Genomic DNA, 22,522 nt, shown 5'->3' with positions numbered 1-22,522 from the left:
TGAGGGAGGCAGTTGGAGAAGGCTTTATGCTGGCCCCGCTCAGAGGGGATTCTCAGCACTTTTTTGAAGATCAGAACATAAGACACAATTATAAAAACAAAGTAGCTTAAGGCAAAGTACACACTAAAGGCAATAGTTCCAGTTTCACTGAGATATGAGTCATAGCAAGCAAGTTTGAGGAGCTGGGGGATTTCACAGAAGAACTGCTCCATCTCATTGTCTCCACAGAAGATTATTGCAAATGTGTTCCCAGTGTGCAGTGCAGAGTTGAGAACTCCACTGATCGAGATACTGACTGCCATTTGGTTACAAGCTCTCATGTTCATCTTTGACTTGTAGTGCAGTGGTTGGCACATGGCGATGTACTGGTAGTACGCCATGATGGTCAGTAAGCGAAGCTCAGCTTTAGTGGAAAAAAGGAAGAGAAAGACTTGGGCAATGCATCCGTAATACGAAATGGCCCTGGTGCTTACGAGGGAATTGGCCATGGACTTTGGGATGATGATGCAGATGGAGCTAAGGTCTAGAACGAACAGATTCATTAGGAAGAAATACATGAGTGTGTGAAGATGGTGGTCGAGGATATGGCTGTGATTATGAGAAATTTTCCGTCAAGGCTGCCAGATAAATCACTAGAAACACCATGAAATGAAAATTCTGCAGCTCCCGAATGTCAGAGAATTCCAGGAGAAGGAACTCAGTCACAGTTATTTGGTTGGACATATTCTTCCTCAGTACATCATGTGATGGCTGTGGAGGGAAGTACAAAGGCAATTGCCAGGGTTCAGCTGCAATCACTATAGACCTTGCTGGAGCCCTAGGCATAACTAACAGTATGAACCAAAGACTGGAAACCAAACTAGGCCTGACCTTGGCAGAATAGTAACACACCAGGTATTGACTAACCAAGTAAGCACATTCCTGATTGGAGAGGATGGTACAAGAACACCCAGAGTTCTCAAATAACTTTGTAAACAAATTCCCAAGAGGTGATACAGGAGCACATGGACCCCTCGAAAAATAAGGAGGGGAGGACAGGATAATAGGTGAGGAAGTTTTGTTCTACCCAGCAGGTACAAGGTGTAGGGCTGGTAACTAACAACATCTGGAGTGTAATATGTAATTTGTCTCTATGAATGTATAAAAGGAGAAGTCATGATGGGGGCATCTTTGTTTCAGCCGAGGGCACAGGATCCTATTATGTTGACTGAGCCTTTACCTTGTCATGGGCATACATGTGTTAATTCCCCTGTGACCTGTTGGATAGGGCGCTAGTACCGTGCTTTGCTAACAATAAACCTGGCTGAGCACCTTTGCCACTGAACTAAGCCTGTGGTCTCTCTTTATGAACAACATTGACGTCTGCTGAATCTGCCAGCATTGTTGCACACCAGATATGGTGCTAGAGTAGGAGGTCTGGGTTGTGGTCCTCTTGATCTCCTCCAAATCCACCTGTCCTCCATATCAGGATAGATAGGCAAAACTCACAGTGGAGGAAATTCTGATCTCAGAGATAAATCCAAAGACTTCCACTTTACTCTGGTGCTACTGAGATCCCAGTCTGACCCAACCAGAGTCTTGCTTGATTAAATACTGATAAGTAACTCAAAATTTGGTTCCTAAATAGGCTTGTTCAGCAATTTATAACCATAGATCAATACATCAGCTGCAGATATTCCAAACCCAATTGTCTTCTGTGACGTATCTGAGAGAAAGGCAAAAATGCTACCCAGAAATACGGATCTGGAGACAATACATGGTATGAATATTCCTATCATTCACAACGTGCATCTGACCCCAAAACATCTCTACGGTGGTAAGAAAAATAAGCTACCACAGTGCTTTGGCCTCACTCTAGGAGAAGGCAGGCCCTGTGCAGATGTTGCAAAGCTGCCACTTTTCCACAACTTAACACAGCTCTCTGTGATTTCAGCTGTTCGTGGGCAAGCTCCACTATTAGTGCGGATTGGACAGTCTCTGGCATCAGAGACAACGCCACAAAACAGGTCTAATGCTTACAGCTGGTTATTAGTGATTTCAATTCTTTTGGTTTACAACAAGACTTTCAAGTGAGTCATACTAAACTCTATTATTAAGCAGTGGAGGAAAGAAGGGTCAAGTAGTGTTTGGTCCCCTTCAGCAAAGCCCACACCACAAACTACATGCCCCCACCATCTCTCAATTCCACTCAGCTTTGGCACCCATGTCTCCTACTTAGCAAATGCAGTATAGCTGAGGGTGAGTCCCTCCATCACGGTATGCCAAGTATAGTTCTGCTACCCTTGGTCCCCACTTAGGGATACACAACTCTTTGTTATTGAAGCAGGTGTAATAAAGTGACTTGTGCTCCAACACCACCAAAAGTTATTTGGGCAAAGCATTTCCATCATGCTAGGCAGAATAGGTGTGTCTATGCAAACAAGGTCAGTTCATGAAGTCTTCTTCCCTAGTTCATCACTAGAGGTCAGGGGAGAGTTCATGCAGGCCTTGCTTACACTTATAAAAGGGAAAAACATCCCACAGGGGAAAATACGTCACATAATGATGAAACTCTAGGTGATGGCCTCTTAATATTATTTATTATTCTATGGGCAGTTGGTTTTAAGCCTATATCTGCTGCCACCTACTGGGCACTTCAGAAAATAGCTGCCCATTTATCCTGCTTTGAATGTACTGCCCTCTAGTGGACACCTTGCAGCATCACTGACCTTTCCTTTTCACATTACAAGACTTTATCCTGTTCTGAAATATACTGGCCAATACGACTGCCCTTTGACATGCTGTGTAATCGACCCTAGGGGCAGCAGATTGAAAGAAATGAGCAATCTATTGCTCTGTTCTTACCATCTGCTCTCTTCTGGAGTTAACTACAGTGGATACTGTAGCTGCCTCTTTCCATCCTTGATGCTCTTGTGTCTCTGTTGGTCATCGTTCCACCACGGTACACTTTTCCTCTCTTTAGGTAGTGTTGGTAATTTAGGACTACCTAGGCTGGCTGTCTCTGATTCCCTTATTACACGGCTTCAGAATTCCTCAGTATCTTCATTTATACATTGCTCACTCACATTCCTCACTTTGGTTTCTAAAGATATTTCCAGTAGCATAGAGGTCCATTGATCCACAGAATTCTTTCCTCACCATTTACACTCATGTAATCTAATCTGTATTATACAGTTTTACCTCTGTCCACTTCCCTTTGCTGGTCATTTGGCAACATCACTTCTCCTTTCGTGACTTCCACTTTGGCTGCTATTCACTGGGTAGCACCACTGCACCTTCCCATATCTCTAAACACTAGTGACCTTAGCAAGCATAATCACATCTTTCCTCATTTCTTACCTACTGCTAGGTGTTCGCTGTTCCAAATTAGAGACACTGGGAACAAAACTGTACAACAGCATGATTGCTACATTAGTGGCTACAAAAGCACATACAACAATAGCGGTGGCTCTCAAAGGTTTAGCAGGGGTTTCCCATCCATCCAGTGCATTTCTGTTGCTGTGGGGTCTGTTTCCAATGGAAATGCATAGATTGAACCTGAGACTGTGCAGAACTGAGACAACACAACACACGCACGCAGCCGAAAAACATTTGACGACAGAACCTACCATGACAGAATCGCAGTGACTCTTGCCGCTGAAATTCTCAGAGGCATCTAAGAGAGTTAAGCATCCAACTCCCATTTCAAATGGATTTGGGTGCCTAATTCTGTTAGGTCCCTTGGAAAATGGTTTCTGCAGGGCTCAAATCCTACTATTCTCACTGGTGCCCAGCTCCCCTACCGCTGGCCAAGCCCTGACATGCTCCCAGTGACTGAGCCATCACTGCCATTTTGACATCACAGGAGTTCTTCCCGTTGGTAGGTTGTAGCTGCTTCCTCTCGCCATAGGTTGCCTCATGCCCCGTGGGGAGGGCCTTCCATGGAGCAGAGCTGTCTAAGGCCTGGTCTACACTATGAGTTTAGGTTGACTTTAGCAGCATTAAATCGAATTAACCCTGCACCCGTCCACACAACGAAGCCATTTACTTCGACATAAAGGGCTCTTAAAATTGATTTCTGTACTCCTCTGTGACGAGGGAAGTAGTGCCAAAATCGACATTGTCGGTTCGAATTAGGGTTAGTGTGGCCGCAATTCAACGATATTGGCCTCCGGGAGCTATCCCACAGTGCACCATTCTGACCACTCTGGACAGTGCTCTCAACTCGGATGCACTGGCCAGGTAGACAGGAAAAGTCCTGCGAACTTTTGAATTTAATTTCCTGTTTGCCCAGCATGGAGAGCACAGGTGACCACGCTGAGCTCATCAGCACAGGTAACCATGCAGTCCATTAATCAAAAAAGAGCACCAGCATGGACCGTACGGGAGGCACTGGATCTGATTGCTATATGGGGAGAGGATTCCGTGCTAGCAGAACTACGTTCCAAAAGACGAAATGCCTAAACATTTGAAAAAATCTCCAAGGGCATGATGGAGAGAGGCCACAATAGGAACTCACTACAGTGCCATGTGAAAGTTAAGGAGCTCAGACAAGTCTATCAGAAAACCACAGAAGCAAACGGAAGGTTTGGGGCAGAGCCGCAGACATGCCGCTTCTACTCTGAGCTGCATGCAGTTCTAGGAGGGGCCGTTACCACTATCCCACATCTGACCGTGGATTCTCTGGAGTGGGTACTCTCAGCCATGCATGAGAATTCTGTGGACGGGGAAGATGAGGAGGAGGAGGTGGAGGATGAGCTTGTGGAGAACCCACAGCACTCTGTTCTACCCAACAGCCAGGATCTTTTTCTCAGCCTGAGTGAAGTACTCTCCCAACCCTCCCAATGCGGTATCCCAGACCATGAAGCCATGGAAGGGACCTCTGGTGAGTGTACCTTTGTTAATATAAAACATGGTTTAAAAGCAAGCATTTTTTAATGATTAATTTGCCCTGAGGAATCGCGGCCAGTACAGCTACTGGAAAATCTATTAACGTGTCTGGGGATGGAGCGGATATCCTCCAGGGACTTCTCCATGAAGCTCTTCTGGAGGTACTCCAAAAGCCTTTCCACAAGGTTTCTGGGCAGGGCAGTCTTATTCCGTCCTCCATGATAGGACACTTGACCACGCCATGCTAGTAGCAAGTAATCTGGTATCATTGCATGACAAAGCCTGGTAGTGTATGGTCCCGGTGTTTGCTCGCATTCAAGCAACATCCGTTCTTTATCTCGCTGTGTTATCCTCAGGAGGGTGATATCATTCATGGTAACCTGGTTGAAATACGGGCATTTAATTAAGGGGACGGGACAGAGATGGCCATTCCTACTGGTCTGTTTGCCTGTGGCTGAAAAGAAATCCTTCCCTGCAGTTAGCCTAGCGGGGGAGGGGGGGCATTGGCGCTGAGCTTTTTACGTTTGGCTAGCAGGGATTTTCTCTGATACCAGCCACACGGTGGGGGGAGGGGTAAAGCGATCATCCCAGAGAATTGAATGGTGGGGGCAGTTCATTTGGTTTCTGGTGCTGCACGTTAACAGGAAAACCTCAGCACTCAACGGACTTTGCTTTGTATGTGGGAAAGGAGGGTACTGCTTTTAGGAAGGTTGCAGAAGCCGAAAGACAATGTCTTACCATGGCCTCATGCAAGCCGAATTCTGTTGCCCGGACCTGTGTCTGTGATCTCTAACACCAAAGCTTCAGGCACTCAATATTAAGATGCAAAATGCGACCTTGTACCGAAATCACATGTGCTATGTAATGTGAATAGTGTTGTTCACTGTGAAAGAGTACAAGCATTGTTCTGTAAAATGTGTCTTTTAAAATATTTCTATCCCTTTTTTCCCTCCCGCAGCTGCAAATTTTTCAAGCCTCCCTCCTCTGTCCCGAAGGCTATCTCAGATAAGGTGGCAAAAAAAAGCACGCGAGACGGAATGTTCTCTGAAATCATGGAATTGACCCGCAATGAAAGAGCTCATCTGAATCTGTTGAAGGACATGGTATCACAGTACAGGAAAGCTGCCAGTGAACGTGAGGACAGGAGGGACGCCTGAGATGAGAGGTGGCGGCAGGAGGATCAGAGGAGGCAGGATACAATGCTGGGGCTGCTGCATGATCAAATGGACATGCTCTGTCATCTGGTGGAGCTTCAGGAATGGCAGCAGGATCACAGAGTGCCGCTGCAGCCCCTGTATAACCGCTCTCCCAAGTTCCATAGCCTCCTCACCCAGACATGTAAGAATGCGGGGAGGGGAGGCTCTGTGCATCCTGCCACTTCACCCCAGTGGACAGCACAAGCAAAAGGCTGTCATTATGACCCCTCATAATTTGTCCCCCACACTTTAAAATCCAACAGTTTCACCAAGTACAAAAATCTCTTGGGTCTTCTGTTAAAACTTGTAAGCTACTGTCTGTAGAAGCCATTGATTGTATTTATCCTGTGAAAGATACTTTATTACTATGTTAAACTTACAAACAAGTTAATTGACTTTCTTCTTGAAGTAATTGATACAATGTAAATAAACACTATAAGCCGTTAAGTAACTTTCACTTCATTGTAACAGCAACGGCCCCTAGGAACAGACCCCCACCCTCTGTGATTAAAGGGCCGGGAGTCTCAAATGAATTAGCATATACCCCAAAAATGGTGGAGACAGTAAATTAAAATATGTTTAAGATATGGAATGTATGTTGATGAATGCTTGATGTACATGAATGGTTAGGGAGGTGCCAGCCTAGAAAGGGAGTATCCATTGGCCGAAGAATGTGTAAAGTGGACCACCAGAACCCCCAGAGGGTAAACTGGGATCCACCCCACCACCTGGAAGGATGAAAAACACAAACTTTAAACAGTTTGGAGCCACCTGGAATGTGCCCAGGAATGTGTCCAGGAATGTGCCATCTGCTGATTGAGTCAGCAACAGCAGAATGAAACAGCTTCCATAGACTAACATAGGAATTAATTCCTGTAAGAATGGACTCTCAAGACTGAGGATTTTGAGTCTCTGGCTCTGCTGCCAACCTCCAGGAACATCAGGTGCACCTGACACAGACTCAGCTCTATCCTCGTGACCAAGATACCTGGCCAGTAACTTGGTATGAGCAACTTATAGGCTGGTAACTATAACACCTATATATATATATATGTTTGTGTGTGTGTGTGTGTGTGTGTGTGTATAAGAAATAAGTAGTGATAGGAATAATTAGTCAAACAACGTTGTTTACATTTATCTTTTGCTTTACCATTATATTTACAATAAATGTGGCATCTTTGCCTTATCCCTCTTAATAAGATCCTGCTAGTTTTAATTCTATTGGTATAACAGCAGATCCCCAACTGAGGACATGTCACAAGACATAGATCTCAAGCTCCATCTCTGTGAAATGGTGCTATGAACACTGATTGGCACTGTGGTGGGAAGGGGAGGCTAAGGGTACGTCTACAGTATGAAATTAATTCAAAGTTATTTTATTCGAATTTCCAGAATCGAGTTCATACATTTGATGTTATGTGTCCTCACTAAAGCGCGTGAATTCGGTGAAGTGAGTCCACAGTACCGAGTCTAGCATTGAATGGCAGAGCGTTGCACTGTGGTAGCTATCCCACAGTTCCTGCAGTCTCTGCTGCCCATTGGAATTGTGGTTAAGTTCCCAGTGCATGATGGGGCAAAAACATTCTCACAGGTTTTTCTGGGTGTGTGCCGTCACCTGCTCCTCTCTCCATGAAAGCTATGGCAGATGCCATGCTGCCAGCAGATGATGCAGCACGTCTCCTGGTATGTTGAATCCACTTCGAATGTCCTCTCCTCTTTCTATCTATTCTTTCATCTAACCATTTCCCACCATTTCTCGGCCACCGTGAACAGAGCCAGACAGCTTCTGACGCTTTCTCCAGATTGTCTGTCCTGGGCTCCCATGGAAGCCATAGAAGGTAACAATTCCCCGCCGTTTCTCGGCCATCGTGAAAAGAGCCGCAAAACTTCCGCCATTTTTTCCATGTTGTCTGTCCTGGGCTCCTGTGGAAACTAAGAAGGCAACAATTCCCCGCCATTTCTCAGCCATCGTGAACAGAGATGCACAGTTCCACCGCAAACTCTGCTCATGCTTCCGCTGCAAATTCTGCTCTCACCGCTTTTTCCATGTTGTCGGTCCTGGGCTCCTGTGGAAGCTACAGAAGGCAACAATTCCCTGCTGTTTCTTGGCCATCATGAACAGAGCCACACAGACAATCTGGAGAAAGCGGCGGAAGCTGTCCTGGGCTCCTGTGGAAGCTACAAAAGACAACCATTTACCGCATTTTATCGGCCATCTTGAACAAAACAGCTCATTTTGCGCCCTTTTTCAAGGATTACCCGTGCAGGCACCATTGCGCGGCAAACATGGAGTCTGCTCAGATCTCTTCTGCAGGCGAGGAAGCGACAACAGTGCGATTACTATACTGATGAGGACATGGACACAGACATTCCCAGGGCTGGCTCCAGGTACCAGCCTAGCAACCTGGTGTTTGGGGCGGCAGCTTGTAGGAGGCAGCATTCTGCCCAATCCTAGGGTGGCACGGCCGCTTTTGTTGTTGTTGTTGTTGTTGTTCTGCTCTGGATGCCCTGTAGGTGGCAGCAGCGCGGAGGATGGAAGCACCCTGCAGAGCCCTCCCGGCAGGTGGCGCAGTGGTCAGGGCCATGTGGCAGCGCCCAGCTGAAGCCCTGGCCACCCATTTCTCTCTCTCCCTGCCGCTCCTTCCCCCTCCCCCCACTAGCTGGGGCACATCTGCAGGGCAGGGAGTTGCCCTACACCCTGGCTCCGGCCGCGCTGCAGGGTTTTTTTTTTTTTTTGCTTGGGGCGCCCAGAAAGCCAGAGCCGGCCCTGGACGTTCCTAGATGCACAGCATGTGGTGATTGGGAGATCATGGTGGTGTTGGGCCAGGTTCGTGTCATGGAATGCCGATTCTGGGCCCGGGAAACAAGCACAGACTGGTGGGACTGCATAGTGTTGCAGGTCTGGGATGATTCCCAGTGGCTGTAAAACCTTTGTATGCCTACGGCGACTTTCATGGAACTTTGTGACTTGCTGTCCCCTGCCGTGAAGTACAAAGACACCAAAATGAGAGCAGCCCTCACAGTTGAGAAGCGAGTGGCCATAGCACTGTGGAAGCTTACAACACCCGACAGCTACCGGTCAGTCGGGAATCAGTTTGGAGTGGGCAAATCTACTGTAGGGGCTGCCGTGCCGCAAGTAGCCAACACAATCATTGACCAGCTGCTATCAAAGGTAGTGATTTTGGGAAATGTGCAGACCAGTGTGGATAGCTTTAATGCGCTGGGGTTCCCTAACTGCGGCGGGGCGATAGATGGAACGCATATCCCCATCTTGGCCCTGGCACACTATAGCGGCCAGTACATAAACTGCAAGGGGTACTTTTCCATTGGACATTTCACCAACATCAACATGGGATGGCTGGGAAAGGCGCATGACGCTTGCATCTTCAGGAACTCTGGTCTGTTTGAATAGCTGCAGGAAGGGACTTACTTCCCAGACCAAAAAATTACTGTTGGGGATGTTGAAATGCCTATAGTTATCCTCGGGGACCTAGCCTACCCCTTAATGCCATGGCTTATGAAGCCGTACCCTGGACAGTAGTAAGGAGCAGTTCAACTATAGGATGAGCAAATGCAGCATGGTAGTAGAGTGTGCTTTTGGATGTTTGAAAGGGCGCTGGCGCAGTTTACTGACTCGGTTAGATCTCAGCACAACCAATATCCCCATTGTAATTGCTGCTTGTTGTGTGCTCCACAATATCTGTGCGAGTAAGGGGGAGACTTTTATGGTGGGGTGGGAGGTTGAGGCAACTTGCCTGGTGGCCAATTTTGCACAGCCAGACAACAGGGCAATTAGAAGAGCACAGCAGGGCGCGCTGCACATCAGAGAAGCTTTGAAAGCCAGTTTCATGACTGTCCAGGGTATGGTGTTACAGTTGTGTTTATTTCCTTTCATATATATAGGGTGCGGGCAACTTCAAGAGAAACAAAGTCAAAATCATTTAAAAACTGTTATTTATTATTTGATGCACAATGCATTGAGAGAAATTAGAAGGTAGACTGGGGCGGGGGGGGGCGGTTGGGTTAGGGTGGTGGAGGAGGAGGGAAGGACAAGTCCAGAAACCAAATCAAAAGTTTGCATATGCCAGCTTTATGGTGCTTGGGCGATCCTCCTGGGTTGAGTGTGTGGGTCCCTGTAGCCTCCTCCCTCGTGTTCTTGAGCGTCTGGGTGAGGAGGCTATGGAACTTGGAAAGGAGGGAGTTTGATTATACAGGGTCTGCAGCAGAAGTCTGTGGTCTTGCTGCATTTCCCGCATTAGATCCACCATATAGCGGAGCATGTCAGTTTGCTCCCCTATGATCTTGACCATAGCGTCCTGCCTGCTCTCATCGCATGTGTCCCTCCTCTCTTTGTGTTCCTGTAATGATATACGGGACTCCACAATTGTTTGCCTCCATGCATTCAGCTGGGCCCTATCAGTGCAGGAGGACTGCATGAGATCAGCGAACGTGTCGTCCCAAGTTCGTTTTTTCCACCTTCTAATCTGGACCAGGCTCTGGGATGGAGTAGATAGGGGCGCGATGAAACATTTGCCCCTGTGGCAGGAGAAAAAGGGAAGGTAGTATTTTAAAAAATACATTGCAGAGAACAAAGGGGGCACTTTGGTATGAGTAAGCCATCACATACGGCCAGGCAACAGAATTCATTTTGCAAACAGCCGCTAGGGGCACCAGGGGTTCTGCTTCTTCTACATTCATTTCAATGCTTTCAAACTGCTGGGCCCCCTTTCCCACAGCAAGCCATGGGTTTGCCATTTAAAAGGAGGGCCTGCGGACTCTCTGGGATGATCACTGCACACAACAAGCCCCCTCCTCCGCCCCCCACCGCGTGGCTCTGATCAGGCTCACAGCAGGGATGAGCCCTTTACACTAAACGCGAACAATCCAGCGTGGCTGGGTTCCCCGCACACTCCCAAATGCATGGCTTCGATCAGGCTCTCACTCACCAGAAGTACCTTCTCCAGGGTCATGGAACAGGATCCCACCTTGGGAGTGAGGGGAGGCTATTAGATCCAGCATTAAGATTAGTTCCTGGCTGGGAGGGGTGGGGGGGACGGATTCCCCACTTGCCTCCTGTGCACTGTCCTTCTCCTTCTCCTCTTCTTTGTCCTCCAATGTCTCTTCCTCCTCACTCTGTGCAACTCCCCCCTTGCAGGTGTCCATGGACAGAGGTGGGGTAGTGGTGGCTTCACACCCTATAATTGCATGGAGCTCACAGTAAAAACGGAATGTCTGGGGCTGTGACCCAGAGTGCCTTTTTGCCTCCCTGGCTTTTTGGTACGCTGGCCTGAGCTCCTTGATTTTTGTACGAAGCAGCTATGTGTCCCTGGAGTAGCTTCTTTCCGTCATGGCCCTGGAGACTTTAGCATAGGTATTTGTGTTCCTTTTTTTGGAACATAGTTCTGCCATGACAGACTCATCTCCCTAGCATGTGATGAGATCCAGTACCTCCCGTTCGGACCATGCTGGAGGTCGTCTGCAAATCTGGGACTGCGTCATCTCTTGTGATGGTGGACTCTGCATGGTCGCCTGTGATGGTGGACTGTGCTGATGGACACCTGTGCTGCTGGTGACCAAACAGGAAATGAAATTCAAAAGTTCCCGAGGCTTTTTCTGCCCACCTGGCTAGTGCATTGGAGTTGACAGTGTTGTCCAGAGTGGTCACAAGGGAGCATCCGGGTTTAGCTCCCGGAGGCCAATAACGTCGAATTGCGTCCACAATACCTTTATCCCGGGATTGCGATCTCAATGTAAGCGCTACTCCACTTGCCAAGGAGAAGTACAGAAATCAAATTAAAGAACCCTTTAAAACAAACAAACAAAAAAAAAACGTTGGGTCACGAGGACGGAGTCATTTTTTTTTAAATAACTTGGCTAATTCTGAAATAACAGGCTAGTGTAGACCAGGCCTAAAACTGCTAATATTCACCTGAAGAAGAGCTCTGTGTAGCTCAAAAGCTTCTTTCATCCACCAACAGGAGTTAGTGCAATATAAGATATTACCTCACCACCTTGTCCATCAAATATTCACAAAGCATATTCATGCCCCTGTTTGGTGGTGGTATAGAAAGACAGTCAGGAAGATGGTGCTCACCTGTAACCACAGCACAGCCCAAGCTTGAGGCGAAGAGCTCTTATTTCTCAGGGCTTGACTGCCAGGATGTAGGTTCCTCAGCTGAGGTTCTTGTCTCTCCTCTTTCTGCAGAAACTGAATTTTCTCAGTGAAGAGACCTGCAGTTACCCGAAGGGATGAGCAGGTACATTTGACCTACATTTGGAAAATGAGTTTCTCCTTCGATTTAAAAAGTGTAAATGCTGCCTCATATTTGTATTCGGTCTTCACTCTTTTTAATATAGTCCCACTTCAACCTTTCTCCCACTTGGTTCATTTTGTGTCTCCAAAGCTTTGAAGCTAACAATGCCCAATGGGACTTTTACAGCGTGACTTGTATAATTGCAACTTTTTAAAGTCTAATGATCCTATGTGTAAAATATTTGAGAAGATGAACAAACACCAGCTTACATTTTTGGGAGATATCTGTCCAAGGTGGTGGCCTGTTATAATGTACTTACACCGCCCCTTTATTAATAGTCAATATATGCTGCCATCTAGTGGGCATTTCTGAAAATAGCTGCCCGTATATCACCCTTACAATATGCTTTCACTTAGGGAAGAAAAACCCAAATGCACAAATACAGAACGGGGGATAACTGGCTTGGCAGCAGCACTGCTGAGAGAGATCTGGGAGTTGTGGTGGACACAACCTCAACATGAGTCAGCAATGTGATGCTGTTTCAAAAAAAGAAAATGGAATTTTAGGTTTCATTAACAGAGGCATAGCATGCAAGTCATGGGAGGTGATAGTCCCGCTCTCCTCAGCTCTGGTTAGGCCTCAGCTGGAGACTGTGTCCAATTTTGGTCACCAAAATATAGAAAGGATGTAGAGAAACTGGAAAGGATCCAGAGGATCCAGAAGCGAGCCATATGAGCAAAGGCTGAAGGAACTGGGTGTGTTTAGTTTGGAAAAGAGGAGATTAAGGGGGGACATGAGAGCAGTCTTGAAATACTTGAAAGACTTTCCATAAAAAAGAAGGAGAAATTTTGTTCTCTATTGCACAGAGAGCAGGACAAGACGCAATGGGTTCTCCTTTAAAGAAGATACATTTCTGAGAACAAAAGAGAGACTCTTTCACAGTGAATCAAGCAATTCACAGCAGACAGCACATGTGTTTTAGGTACAAGGTAACGTTTTCCCTTTTATATTGAACACCTGCCGGTATGGAGACACATCAAATACGGCTGGGTAACCGAATTTGGTTTGCAGGCAGCCATGGTAAGCCAAAGGGGATGTGGCTTTGGCTTCTTCCGCGTTCATAACATGTAGGAATGGTTTTGAACTGCAACGCCCTCCTTTCCCATAGCAACCAATGCCTAACCCCCATCTACCCTGCAGCTGCTCCTTCAGTGGAATTTTCCAAAAGAAGGCTGGACAGCCATCAGTCTTAGATGGCTGAGGCAGGGGGTTAGACTAGATGATCCTTGCAATCCATTCTAACCCAATGGTTCTATGCTGCCACCTCATGGTCATTTTACAGTATATCTTTCCCATTATATTATTGGCTACTGAAATATATTGGTTACTAGTTAGTATTTCTGACTCCCCCCTCCTTTCATTTCCTCTACTCTGCTGCCATCTAATTTAAATTTCCCAGCATGACAGCCTGTTACTCAGCTCTCCTCTAGAACTTTACAAACGTGAGAGACATTTGCCATGCTCTCTCTCTTCTACCTCCATCTACAAATACAACCACCAAACGACTAAAGCGCTGATCAAAGGGGAGAGCCTGGCTGAAGGGCAACCAGTTAGCCTGTGGTGAGAAGCATCTAAGTTGTAAGGGTACTGAGTGTTATGATTAGTTTAGAATGTGTTTTGCTTTTATTTCTTTTGGTAACTTCTCTGAAATTTTTGCCTATCACTTAAAATTTATCTTTTGTAGCTTACTTTTATGTTTATCCTCACCAGTGAGTTTGTCTGAAGTGTTTGGTAAATCTGCTCAGGTGGCACAGGCTGTGCATGTCCACTTTCCCTTGAAGTAAGTGGTGAATCAATTAATAAATTGTCATTGCTCTGTCCAAGATGGTATATCCCTGAGGTACAAGGCTGGGAGCTGGAGGGATCCGGTGGGATCCGGTTGGCATCTTTCTCTGTGAGATTCACAAGTGGCTGTGGGAGCATTCATGCAATCTAGCTGGGTGTGGGGTACCACCTGCTGCTCGACTGAGTGATAACAGCACCTGGAGGGGTTTGCTTCTTTTCACTAGCAGAGCATTCTGACAGACACCCCAGGCTAGTGTGTTCAGGCAGCACAGCAGGTCTCTTAGTTCCAGTTGTACCCAGGGAAACCACCTAGACTGTCACAGTTTCCCATTGAAGGAGAATCCAGTGATGTGGCCTCTTAGTGTAACTTGTATGTTTATATTATATACACCAATCCTGGAACAGAGGTGGCCACAGACAACAAGCAGGGTCTCCCCTCTTTTACGGATCTCAGGCGTATGTAAGGAGCAGGACTAGTGTGCAAGGATCTTTCCCCCACACAATACTTTCAGCCTAGGATACTGAGGGTGAAAGCTGGGTCATTACCAGTGAGTGGGAGCTGGGCAAGGCAGGGTACTTCTCTGCATGACGGCTCTAGTTTTTTTGCCACCCCAAACACGGCAGGCAGGCTGCCACAGGTGGCTAGCCTGAGGGAGTTCCGCTGGTCCCGTGGCTTCAGCGGACCTGCTGACGAATTGCAGCCAAATCCGCGGGACTGGCGGACCTCCTGCAGGCAAGCCACTGAAGGCTGTCTGACTGCCGCTCTCGCAGGGACCGGCAGGGTGCCCCCCCTTTGGAGCAATGGTGCCTGGAGTCGCCGCTGTGCACAAGCGTTGTTCTAAGGTAACTAACCTGTGGGCATGTCATGGTTATTATTAAACTGCAAAGCATCACCATTTGCAATGTCAGGGACTGGAAATTTACATGGATATCAGTAATGTACAGAGTTATCATAATTAATGACAACCAACATTCTGGAAGGGATATTAAACCTCATGCTTCAGGCCTTGAGCCAATCTCTAAGTAACAGAGACCAAGAGCTATATGGGGGGGGGGGCAGATTATCCTACCTCTACCTCCTATGGGATTCTTCCCTTTTCCTCTTAAACATCTGGGTATGGCCTCTGTCAGACAGGATATTAGACTATATGGACCTAGTGTCTGATCCAGTCTGGCAACTCCTATGTTCCTATGAAAAGAGAATAGGTAAATCTGGGGTCATTCTGATCAAAGCACAAAGTCCCCCCTACACACATTTCCTTAAATTATTTTATATTGTCGCCATACAATATATTTATATTGTCTCCATACACCTACTTTCCAGAAGTTGGTATACAAGCATGAAGTTCTCATTTTCTCATATGAACCCAAATACGGCAACAAACCACTTGATTTATTTATTATTAGTTTGGTTGCAAAATAGATTGGGAAAACATTATTCTCAACCCATTTTGGGGTTGGTTAGTTTGTTTTTATGGTGATGGTGTTTGAAATTTTTAATAAGGGTCCCACTTCAACCTATCTTTTAGCCGACTAATTTTGTGTCTCCAAATCTTTGTTGCGAAAATTGCCCAATGTGACATATTGATTCCTTATGTAACCCTTCTGCCAGTTGGAGTCGGCAGTAACAGGGACCGGGTTCAATATCTAAGGGTTCCTTTCCAACAATACAACACAAAACCAGCTCGAACCCCAACCCAGTAACCTGAGACAGTTAAACTCTACCCCTTGGGCATCTCTAGAGGCAACAGTTCCCCTCTCACAAGCACAGAGTCTGAGTGTGGAAAAGAAAGTTTTAATAAAAAGGGGGAAAATAACCCAGCATTAACTTGGGAAAATGCTGCAAGCAGGATTCATCACATAAAACCATGAGCAAAACACCTAACCCAGAGTATGTTGGGCAGTGTCCTTGTGCCTCAGGTTCTTAAGCCCAGCAACCAAAAGTTCCTTTAACATGCCCCTCTTTTCACCACACCCGACTCACAGTTATTGTCCTTGGTCAGTAAAGACCCAGAGTTCAGAAATGCATCTGCGTGAGTTCACCTCCCACCTGGGGGAATTGGGGAGAAAAAAGCACCTTGCTCGCTCCGCTGCCCAGGTTCTTGCCCTGATATCTGCCGCTCCGCCGGCCACTCCCTGTACCCTCTGGAGCGGTTTCAGAGTCCAAAACTTAACACAGCTCTCTGTGATTTCAGCTGTTCGTGGGCAAGCTCCACTATTAGTGCAGATTGGACAGTCTCTGGCATCAGAGACAACGCCACAAAACAGGTCTAATGCTTAGAGCTGGTTATTAGTGATTTCAATTCTGTTGGTTTGCAACAAGACTTTCAAGTGAGTCTTACTAAACTCTATTATTAAACAGTGGAGAAAAGAAGGCCACACCACAAACTACCTGTCCCCACCCTCTCTGAATTCCACTCAGCTTTGGCACCCCCGTTTTCTGCTTACCGAATGCAGTTTAGCTGAAGGTGAGTCCCTCCATCGGGGTATGCCAAGTACAGTTCTGCTGCCCTTGATCCCCACATAAGGATACACAACTCTTTATTACCCCTGCTCCTATAACAAAGTGACTTGTTTTCCAACACCACGAAAAGTCATTATTTGGGCAAAGCATTTCCATCATACATAGGCAGAATGGGCATGTCTATGCAAACAAGGTCAGTTCCTGAAGTCTTCTTCCCCAGTTCATCACTAGAGGTCAGGGGAGAATTCATGCAGACCTTGCTTACAATTATAAAAGGGAAAAAAATCCCACAGTGGAAAATACTTCACATAATGATGAAACTCTAGGTGATGGCCTGTTAATAAGAATAAATAATATTAAGCCTATATCTACTGCCACCTACTGGACATTTCAGAAAATAGCTGCCCATTTCTCCTGCTTTGAATGTGCTGCCCTCTAGAGGACACCTTGCAGCTTCTCTGACCTTTCCTTTTCACATTACAGGACTTAGCCAGTATATTTCTGAATTGGATAAATATGACGGACCTTTCCTCATTTCTTTCAATCTGCTGCGCCTAGGGTCGATTACACAGCATGACAATCTATTGCTCTGTTCTTACCCTTTGCTCTCTTCTGGAGTTAACTACAGTGGATGTTGTAGCTGCCTTTTTCCACCCTTGATGCTCTTGTGTCCCTGTTGGTCATTGTTCCATCATGGTACACTTTTCCTATCTTTAGGTAGTATTGGTAACCTAGGACTATCTAGGCTGTCTGTCTCTGATTCCCTTATTAATACGGCTTCAGAATTCCTCAATATCTTCATTTCTACATTGCTCACTCACATTCCTCACTTTGGTGTCTAAAGATATTTCCAGTTCATTACATAGCATAGAGGTTGTCATAACTATAAAGGGAAGGGTGACAGCTGTCTTGTGTACAGTACTATAAAATCCCTCCTGGCCAGAGACTCCAAAATCCTTTTCCCTGTAAAGGGTTAAGAAGCTCAGGTAACCTGGCTGGCATCTGACCAAAGGACCAATAAGGGGACAAGATACTTTCAAATCTTTGTGGGGGGGAAGGTTTTTGTTTGTGTTCTTTGTTTGGAAGTGTTTTCGCTCTCGGGACTGAGAGGGACCAGACATTAATCCAGGTTCTCCACATCTTTCTAAACAAGTCTCTCCTATTTCAAACTTGTAAGTAAATAGCCAGGCAAGGCGTGTTAGTTTTCCTTTGTTTTCTCAACTTGTAAATTTATCTTTTACTAGAGTGTTTATCTTTGTTTGCTGTACTTTGAACCTAAGACTAGAGGGGAGTCCTCTGAGCTCTTTAAGTTTGAGTACCCTGTAAGGTTAATTTCCATACTGATTTTACAGAGATGATTTTTACCTTTTTCTTTAATTAAAAGTCTTCTTTTTAAGAACCTGATTGATTTTTCCTTGTTTTTAGATCCAAGGGGGTTGGATCTGTATTCACCAGAAGTTGGTGAAAGGAAGGAGGGGGAATGGTTAATTTCTCCTTGTTTTAAGATCCAAGGGGCTTGGATCTGTATTCACCAGGGAATTGGTGAAAGGTTTCTCAAGGCTTCCCAGGGAGGGAATCCATTGGAGATGGTGGCAGCGGACCAGAGCTAAGCTGGTAGTTAAGCTTAGAAGTCTTCATGCAGGCCCCCATATTTTGTACCCTAAAGTTCAAAGTGGGAATACAGCCCTAACAGAGGTCTATTGATCTACAAAATTCTTTCCTTGCCATTTACACTGATGCCATCTAATCTGTATTATACAGTTTTACCTCTGTCCACTTCCCTTTGCTGGTCATTTGGCAACATAAGTTCTCCTTTCATGACTTCCACTTTGGCTGCTATCCACTGGGTAGCACCACTGCCCCTTTCCCATATCTCTACCCTCTAGTTACCCTAGAGAGCATAATCACATCTTTCCTCATTTCTTACCTACTGCTAGGTGTGCGCTGTTCCAAGTTAGAGACACTGGGAACAAAACTGTACAACAGCATGATTGCAACATTAGTGGCTACAAAAGCACATACAATAGCAGTGGCTCTCAAAGGTATATCAGGTGTTTCCCATCCGTACAGTGCATTTCTGTTGCTGTGGGGTCTGTTTCCAATGGAAATGCATAGATTGAAACTGTATTAGAGCGAGCCTGAGACTGTGCAGAGCTGAGACAACACAACACACACACACACACAAGCAGCTGAAAAACATTTGATGACAGAAGCTACTGTGACAGAATCCCAGTGACTCTTGAAGCTGAGATTCTCAGAGGTATCTAAGAGATTTAAGCATCCAACTCCCATTTCAAAGGGATTTGTGTGCCTAATTCTGTTAGGTCCCTTGGAAAATGGTTTCTGAAGGGCTCAAGTCCTACTGTTCTCACTGGTGCCCAGCTCCCCTGCCCCTGGCCAAGCCCTGACGTGTTCCCAGTGATTGAGCCAGCACTGCCATTTTGATATCACAGGCGTTCTGCCCATTGGTAAGTTGTAGCCGCTTCCTCTTGCCATAGGTTGCCTCACGCCCTGAGGGGAGGGCCCTCAATGGAGCGGAGCTGTCTAAGGCACCCGGGTTGTCTGCAATGACTGCATGTCCCGAGAGGCTAGTTCTCAGGGCAGAGTGTCCAATCAGTTTTAGGGACACTCATTGTAACAGGTCCCCTCCCTTTGAAATGTTCTGTGTAGCTGGCAGCAGCAAAGTAGCTTCTGCCCTGAAGGGTCACATGCCAAATCCCTCCTCAGTGCCCATTTGACAGACGCGACCCCAGGAATGGCCTCAGTTCTACCTGTGCCCTGGCAAACCCCCACCTGGGTCTGGACAGTCCCATTATCCCTGGCTTGTGAGTCTACCTCTTTGTTTGCCCAACCTCCCTGCCTCCAAGGGCCCTGGGAGCCTGGGGCTGTTGCTTTGCTGGAGCTGGTCACAGCCAGGTTTAGCTCGGATAAGAGCTATAAAGCTATTCCTGGTGAAGTGTCCAGAGGTCACTGCTTGGGCCTGGCTGTTCACATCCAGCCTGTGTGAGTGTAATGAAGGTGGTTGGTTTGCAGGGGTGTATGGTGGGGATGGAATTAGGCGCAATTTCAGAGGTAGCAGATTTCCCAGGCTTATGTCCCGACATAGGCTACAGCAGAAATTAGTATTTTTATTGTCCAACCATTTATTTTGATAAAAAATGGCTTTTTTAGAAATAAAAAAAAAAAAAATGGTTAAAATGGTCTCCAATCTTCCTGGTGCCCAGTTGAAAGCTCCATGATGGGAGCATGGTTTTGGCCGCCTCCCTCCCTGGTCCTTCCACTTAGATGGACAACCCTGAGTGCTGAGATTTTCAATGGGAGTTTTCAACTTAATTTTAATGGGGCTGTGTGACAGGACCCCCGGGGTACAACATGGAGCTGTGGAACTGCTGTGCCCCCTTATTTCCCCAGACTGGGCTGTTTCTCCTGATGCTTTAATAGTGAGAAGCAGCAATCTCCACCTCCCTCCCCCAGTTACTGTTATCACTCGGTCACCAGCATACACAGACACACTCAACTGAGTTGCATGAATGTTTTCCAAGCCAGTCATGAACTATACGGAGGGAGACACCAGCAAATCCCCCCAGCCTTGCACCCCAAGGAATGTATCATCTTAAACTGCTTAAGACCGTCTCTTGAACAATGCAAGCTCATTAATTAGTTCGCCACTTCATCAAAGGATAGTGGACATGCACCAGCCCTTGTAATCTGAGCAGATTCCCCAAGCAATGTAAACAAACTCACTGGTTAAGATTAAACATTAAAATAAGTTTATTAACTATGGAAAGATAGTTACCTAACACATATAATCACTTAAAATCTATCTCTGACCTTTATGCCTAAGAAAAAAAATACAAACGCATTCTAAATCCTAAACTTTATGAGACTCAGTAAGATCTGAATCAAACAGCTTTTCTCACCCCACTGGATGTTGCAGGAAGATTACAGTTCTCAATAAACAGGGTGAATCCCCTTCTCAGCCCAACCTCCCCAGTTCAAAGTCTTTGTCTTCCCAGTGTTCTTGTTGTCTCCAGAATAGGTGGGGGAGGAGAGAGGTGGTCTCATGAGTCCGCTGTCTCTTATTTTATACTCTCAATTCATGTCCCTGGAAAAATACTGGCCCAGACATGTCCTGGTGGGCCTTGCTGAGTCACAGAGTTCAGCAATTCCCATTGTGTGGTGCTTGCACCACTGTCTCTTACAGAATTGTGAATTTCTTGTTTACAATACACTTGCTGGTCAATGGTTGGTGATATTCGTTTAACACCAGCCTGGGTATGGGTCGGCGCCTATGTTGTCACTGGAGAACTAACTGTGGGCGACTCCCAAACTCCCAAAATATTTTGGTAACAACCACATAACAAAATCTGATAATGACGTATACAATAATAATATAGATATTTTGAAAGAAGAATGAGTTTCAGGAGATCATGACCTTACATATGATACCTTAAAAGGCATGTTTTTTATGAAATATCACAACCATATAGATACAAAAGATGAATATGGAGGTTACAGGGGGCTACTTTGAGGTACAGTGCATCGCAGACTGATTGCTTCAATGACACAGGCAGCTTTCAAAATCTCAGGCTATTTTATTATCTCAGAGACTCTGCAAGTTTTTGTGAAAGCCGCATTTACTGACTGCTTTGCTTAAGGCTTCCTTTACCTCTCTGTTTCTCAGGCTGTAGATGAGGGGGTTTACCAGGGGAGTCAGGACTGTGTAGGAAAGAGAGAGCACTTTCTTCAGATCTCTGAGTGTATCACCTTTTGGTAGCATATAGAAAATCATTATGGTTCCATAGAAAATTGTCACCACAGTGAGGTGAGAGGAGCAGGTGGAAAAGGCCTTTTGTCTCCCGGTGGTGGAAGGGATTCTCAGGATGCTGGCAACGATAAACACGTAGGACGTCAGGGTTAGTAGGAATGGAGGCAGGGTGAATAAACCGGCTATTATCAAATCCACCAATAGGCTCAGGTGTGTGTCACTGCAGGAGAGTTCCATCAGTGGCATGGGATCACAATAGAAATGGTCAATTTCATTCGGACCACAGAATGTTAACTGTGATAGGAATAAGCCAAAGATTGTAGTAGCCAAACAACCATTAAACCATGACCCAGCAGCCAACTGGAGGCAAAACCTGTTATTCATTAGAGTTGAATAGTGCAGGGGGTTACATATCGCTAAATACCGATCACAAGACATCGCTGCTAGGAGATAGCATTCCGTACCAGCCAGAGAACCAAAGAAATACAGTTGTGAGAAGCAGCCACTGAAGGAGATGGTTTTGTCCCCAGTCAGGAGACTGGCCAGCATCCTGGGTAGGATGGTGGAGGTGTAGCAGGTCTCCAAGCAGGACAAGTTCCCCAGGAAGAAGTACATGGGGGTGTGAAGGTGCTGATCAGCCACAACTAGTGCAATGATAAGCATGTTCCCAGCCACGGTTGCCATGTAGATCACTAGGAACATCAGGAAGAGAAGAATTTGCAGGTCAGGGAGATCCCCGAATCCCAGGAGGATAAATTCTGTGACAGCCGTTTGGTTTCTCTGGTTTCTGTCTGTCATGGGTTGAGTCTAGGAACAATAAAGCAAACTGTGCAATTGAATTGGAAGAACAGAGATGAAAGGAATCAAATGTCGTGAATTAATTCCATAAATATTCAGAAACTCCCTCCCTTTCCTGGCTACCAGCTGAAATTTTAAGGCTAAACATAGACTTCAGTCAAAGAGTAAGGAGTCTCAGTTCGACAACAGATCTTTTGTGTCCATGTAGACAACCCTCTGCCATATCAGAGCAGTGACTAATATAACAGTCCATTTCTCTGAAGTATTGATATGCAGATCAGACTCTTTATCTACTATCGTATCCCATCTAGTGACATTCAGAACTTTA

General features: G+C 46.1%; 1 protein-coding gene across 1 annotated transcript; it reads right to left on the bottom strand.

The window, feature by feature from the left end:
- Positions 1 to 21,231: 21,231 nt before the first annotated feature.
- Positions 21,232 to 22,194, bottom strand: LOC117887535 (olfactory receptor 6N1-like). The gene has a single exon (XM_034790188.1). The coding sequence runs from the start codon at positions 22,192 to 22,194 to the stop codon at positions 21,232 to 21,234; it is 963 nt and encodes a 320-aa protein (XP_034646079.1).
- Positions 22,195 to 22,522: the final 328 nt, after the last annotated feature.

This window comes from Trachemys scripta, chromosome 14, assembly GCF_013100865.1.
Source record: "Trachemys scripta elegans isolate TJP31775 chromosome 14, CAS_Tse_1.0, whole genome shotgun sequence".
NCBI classification, from domain to species: domain Eukaryota; kingdom Metazoa; phylum Chordata; order Testudines; family Emydidae; genus Trachemys; species Trachemys scripta.
This window is presented reverse-complemented; position numbering and strand designations above follow the sequence as displayed.

Bases quoted from the DNA above. Each gene is read 5' to 3' on its own strand.
- LOC117887535 (XM_034790188.1), bottom strand. From the start codon at position 22,194: ATGACAGACAGAAACCAGAGAAACCAAACGGCTGTCACAGAATTTATC.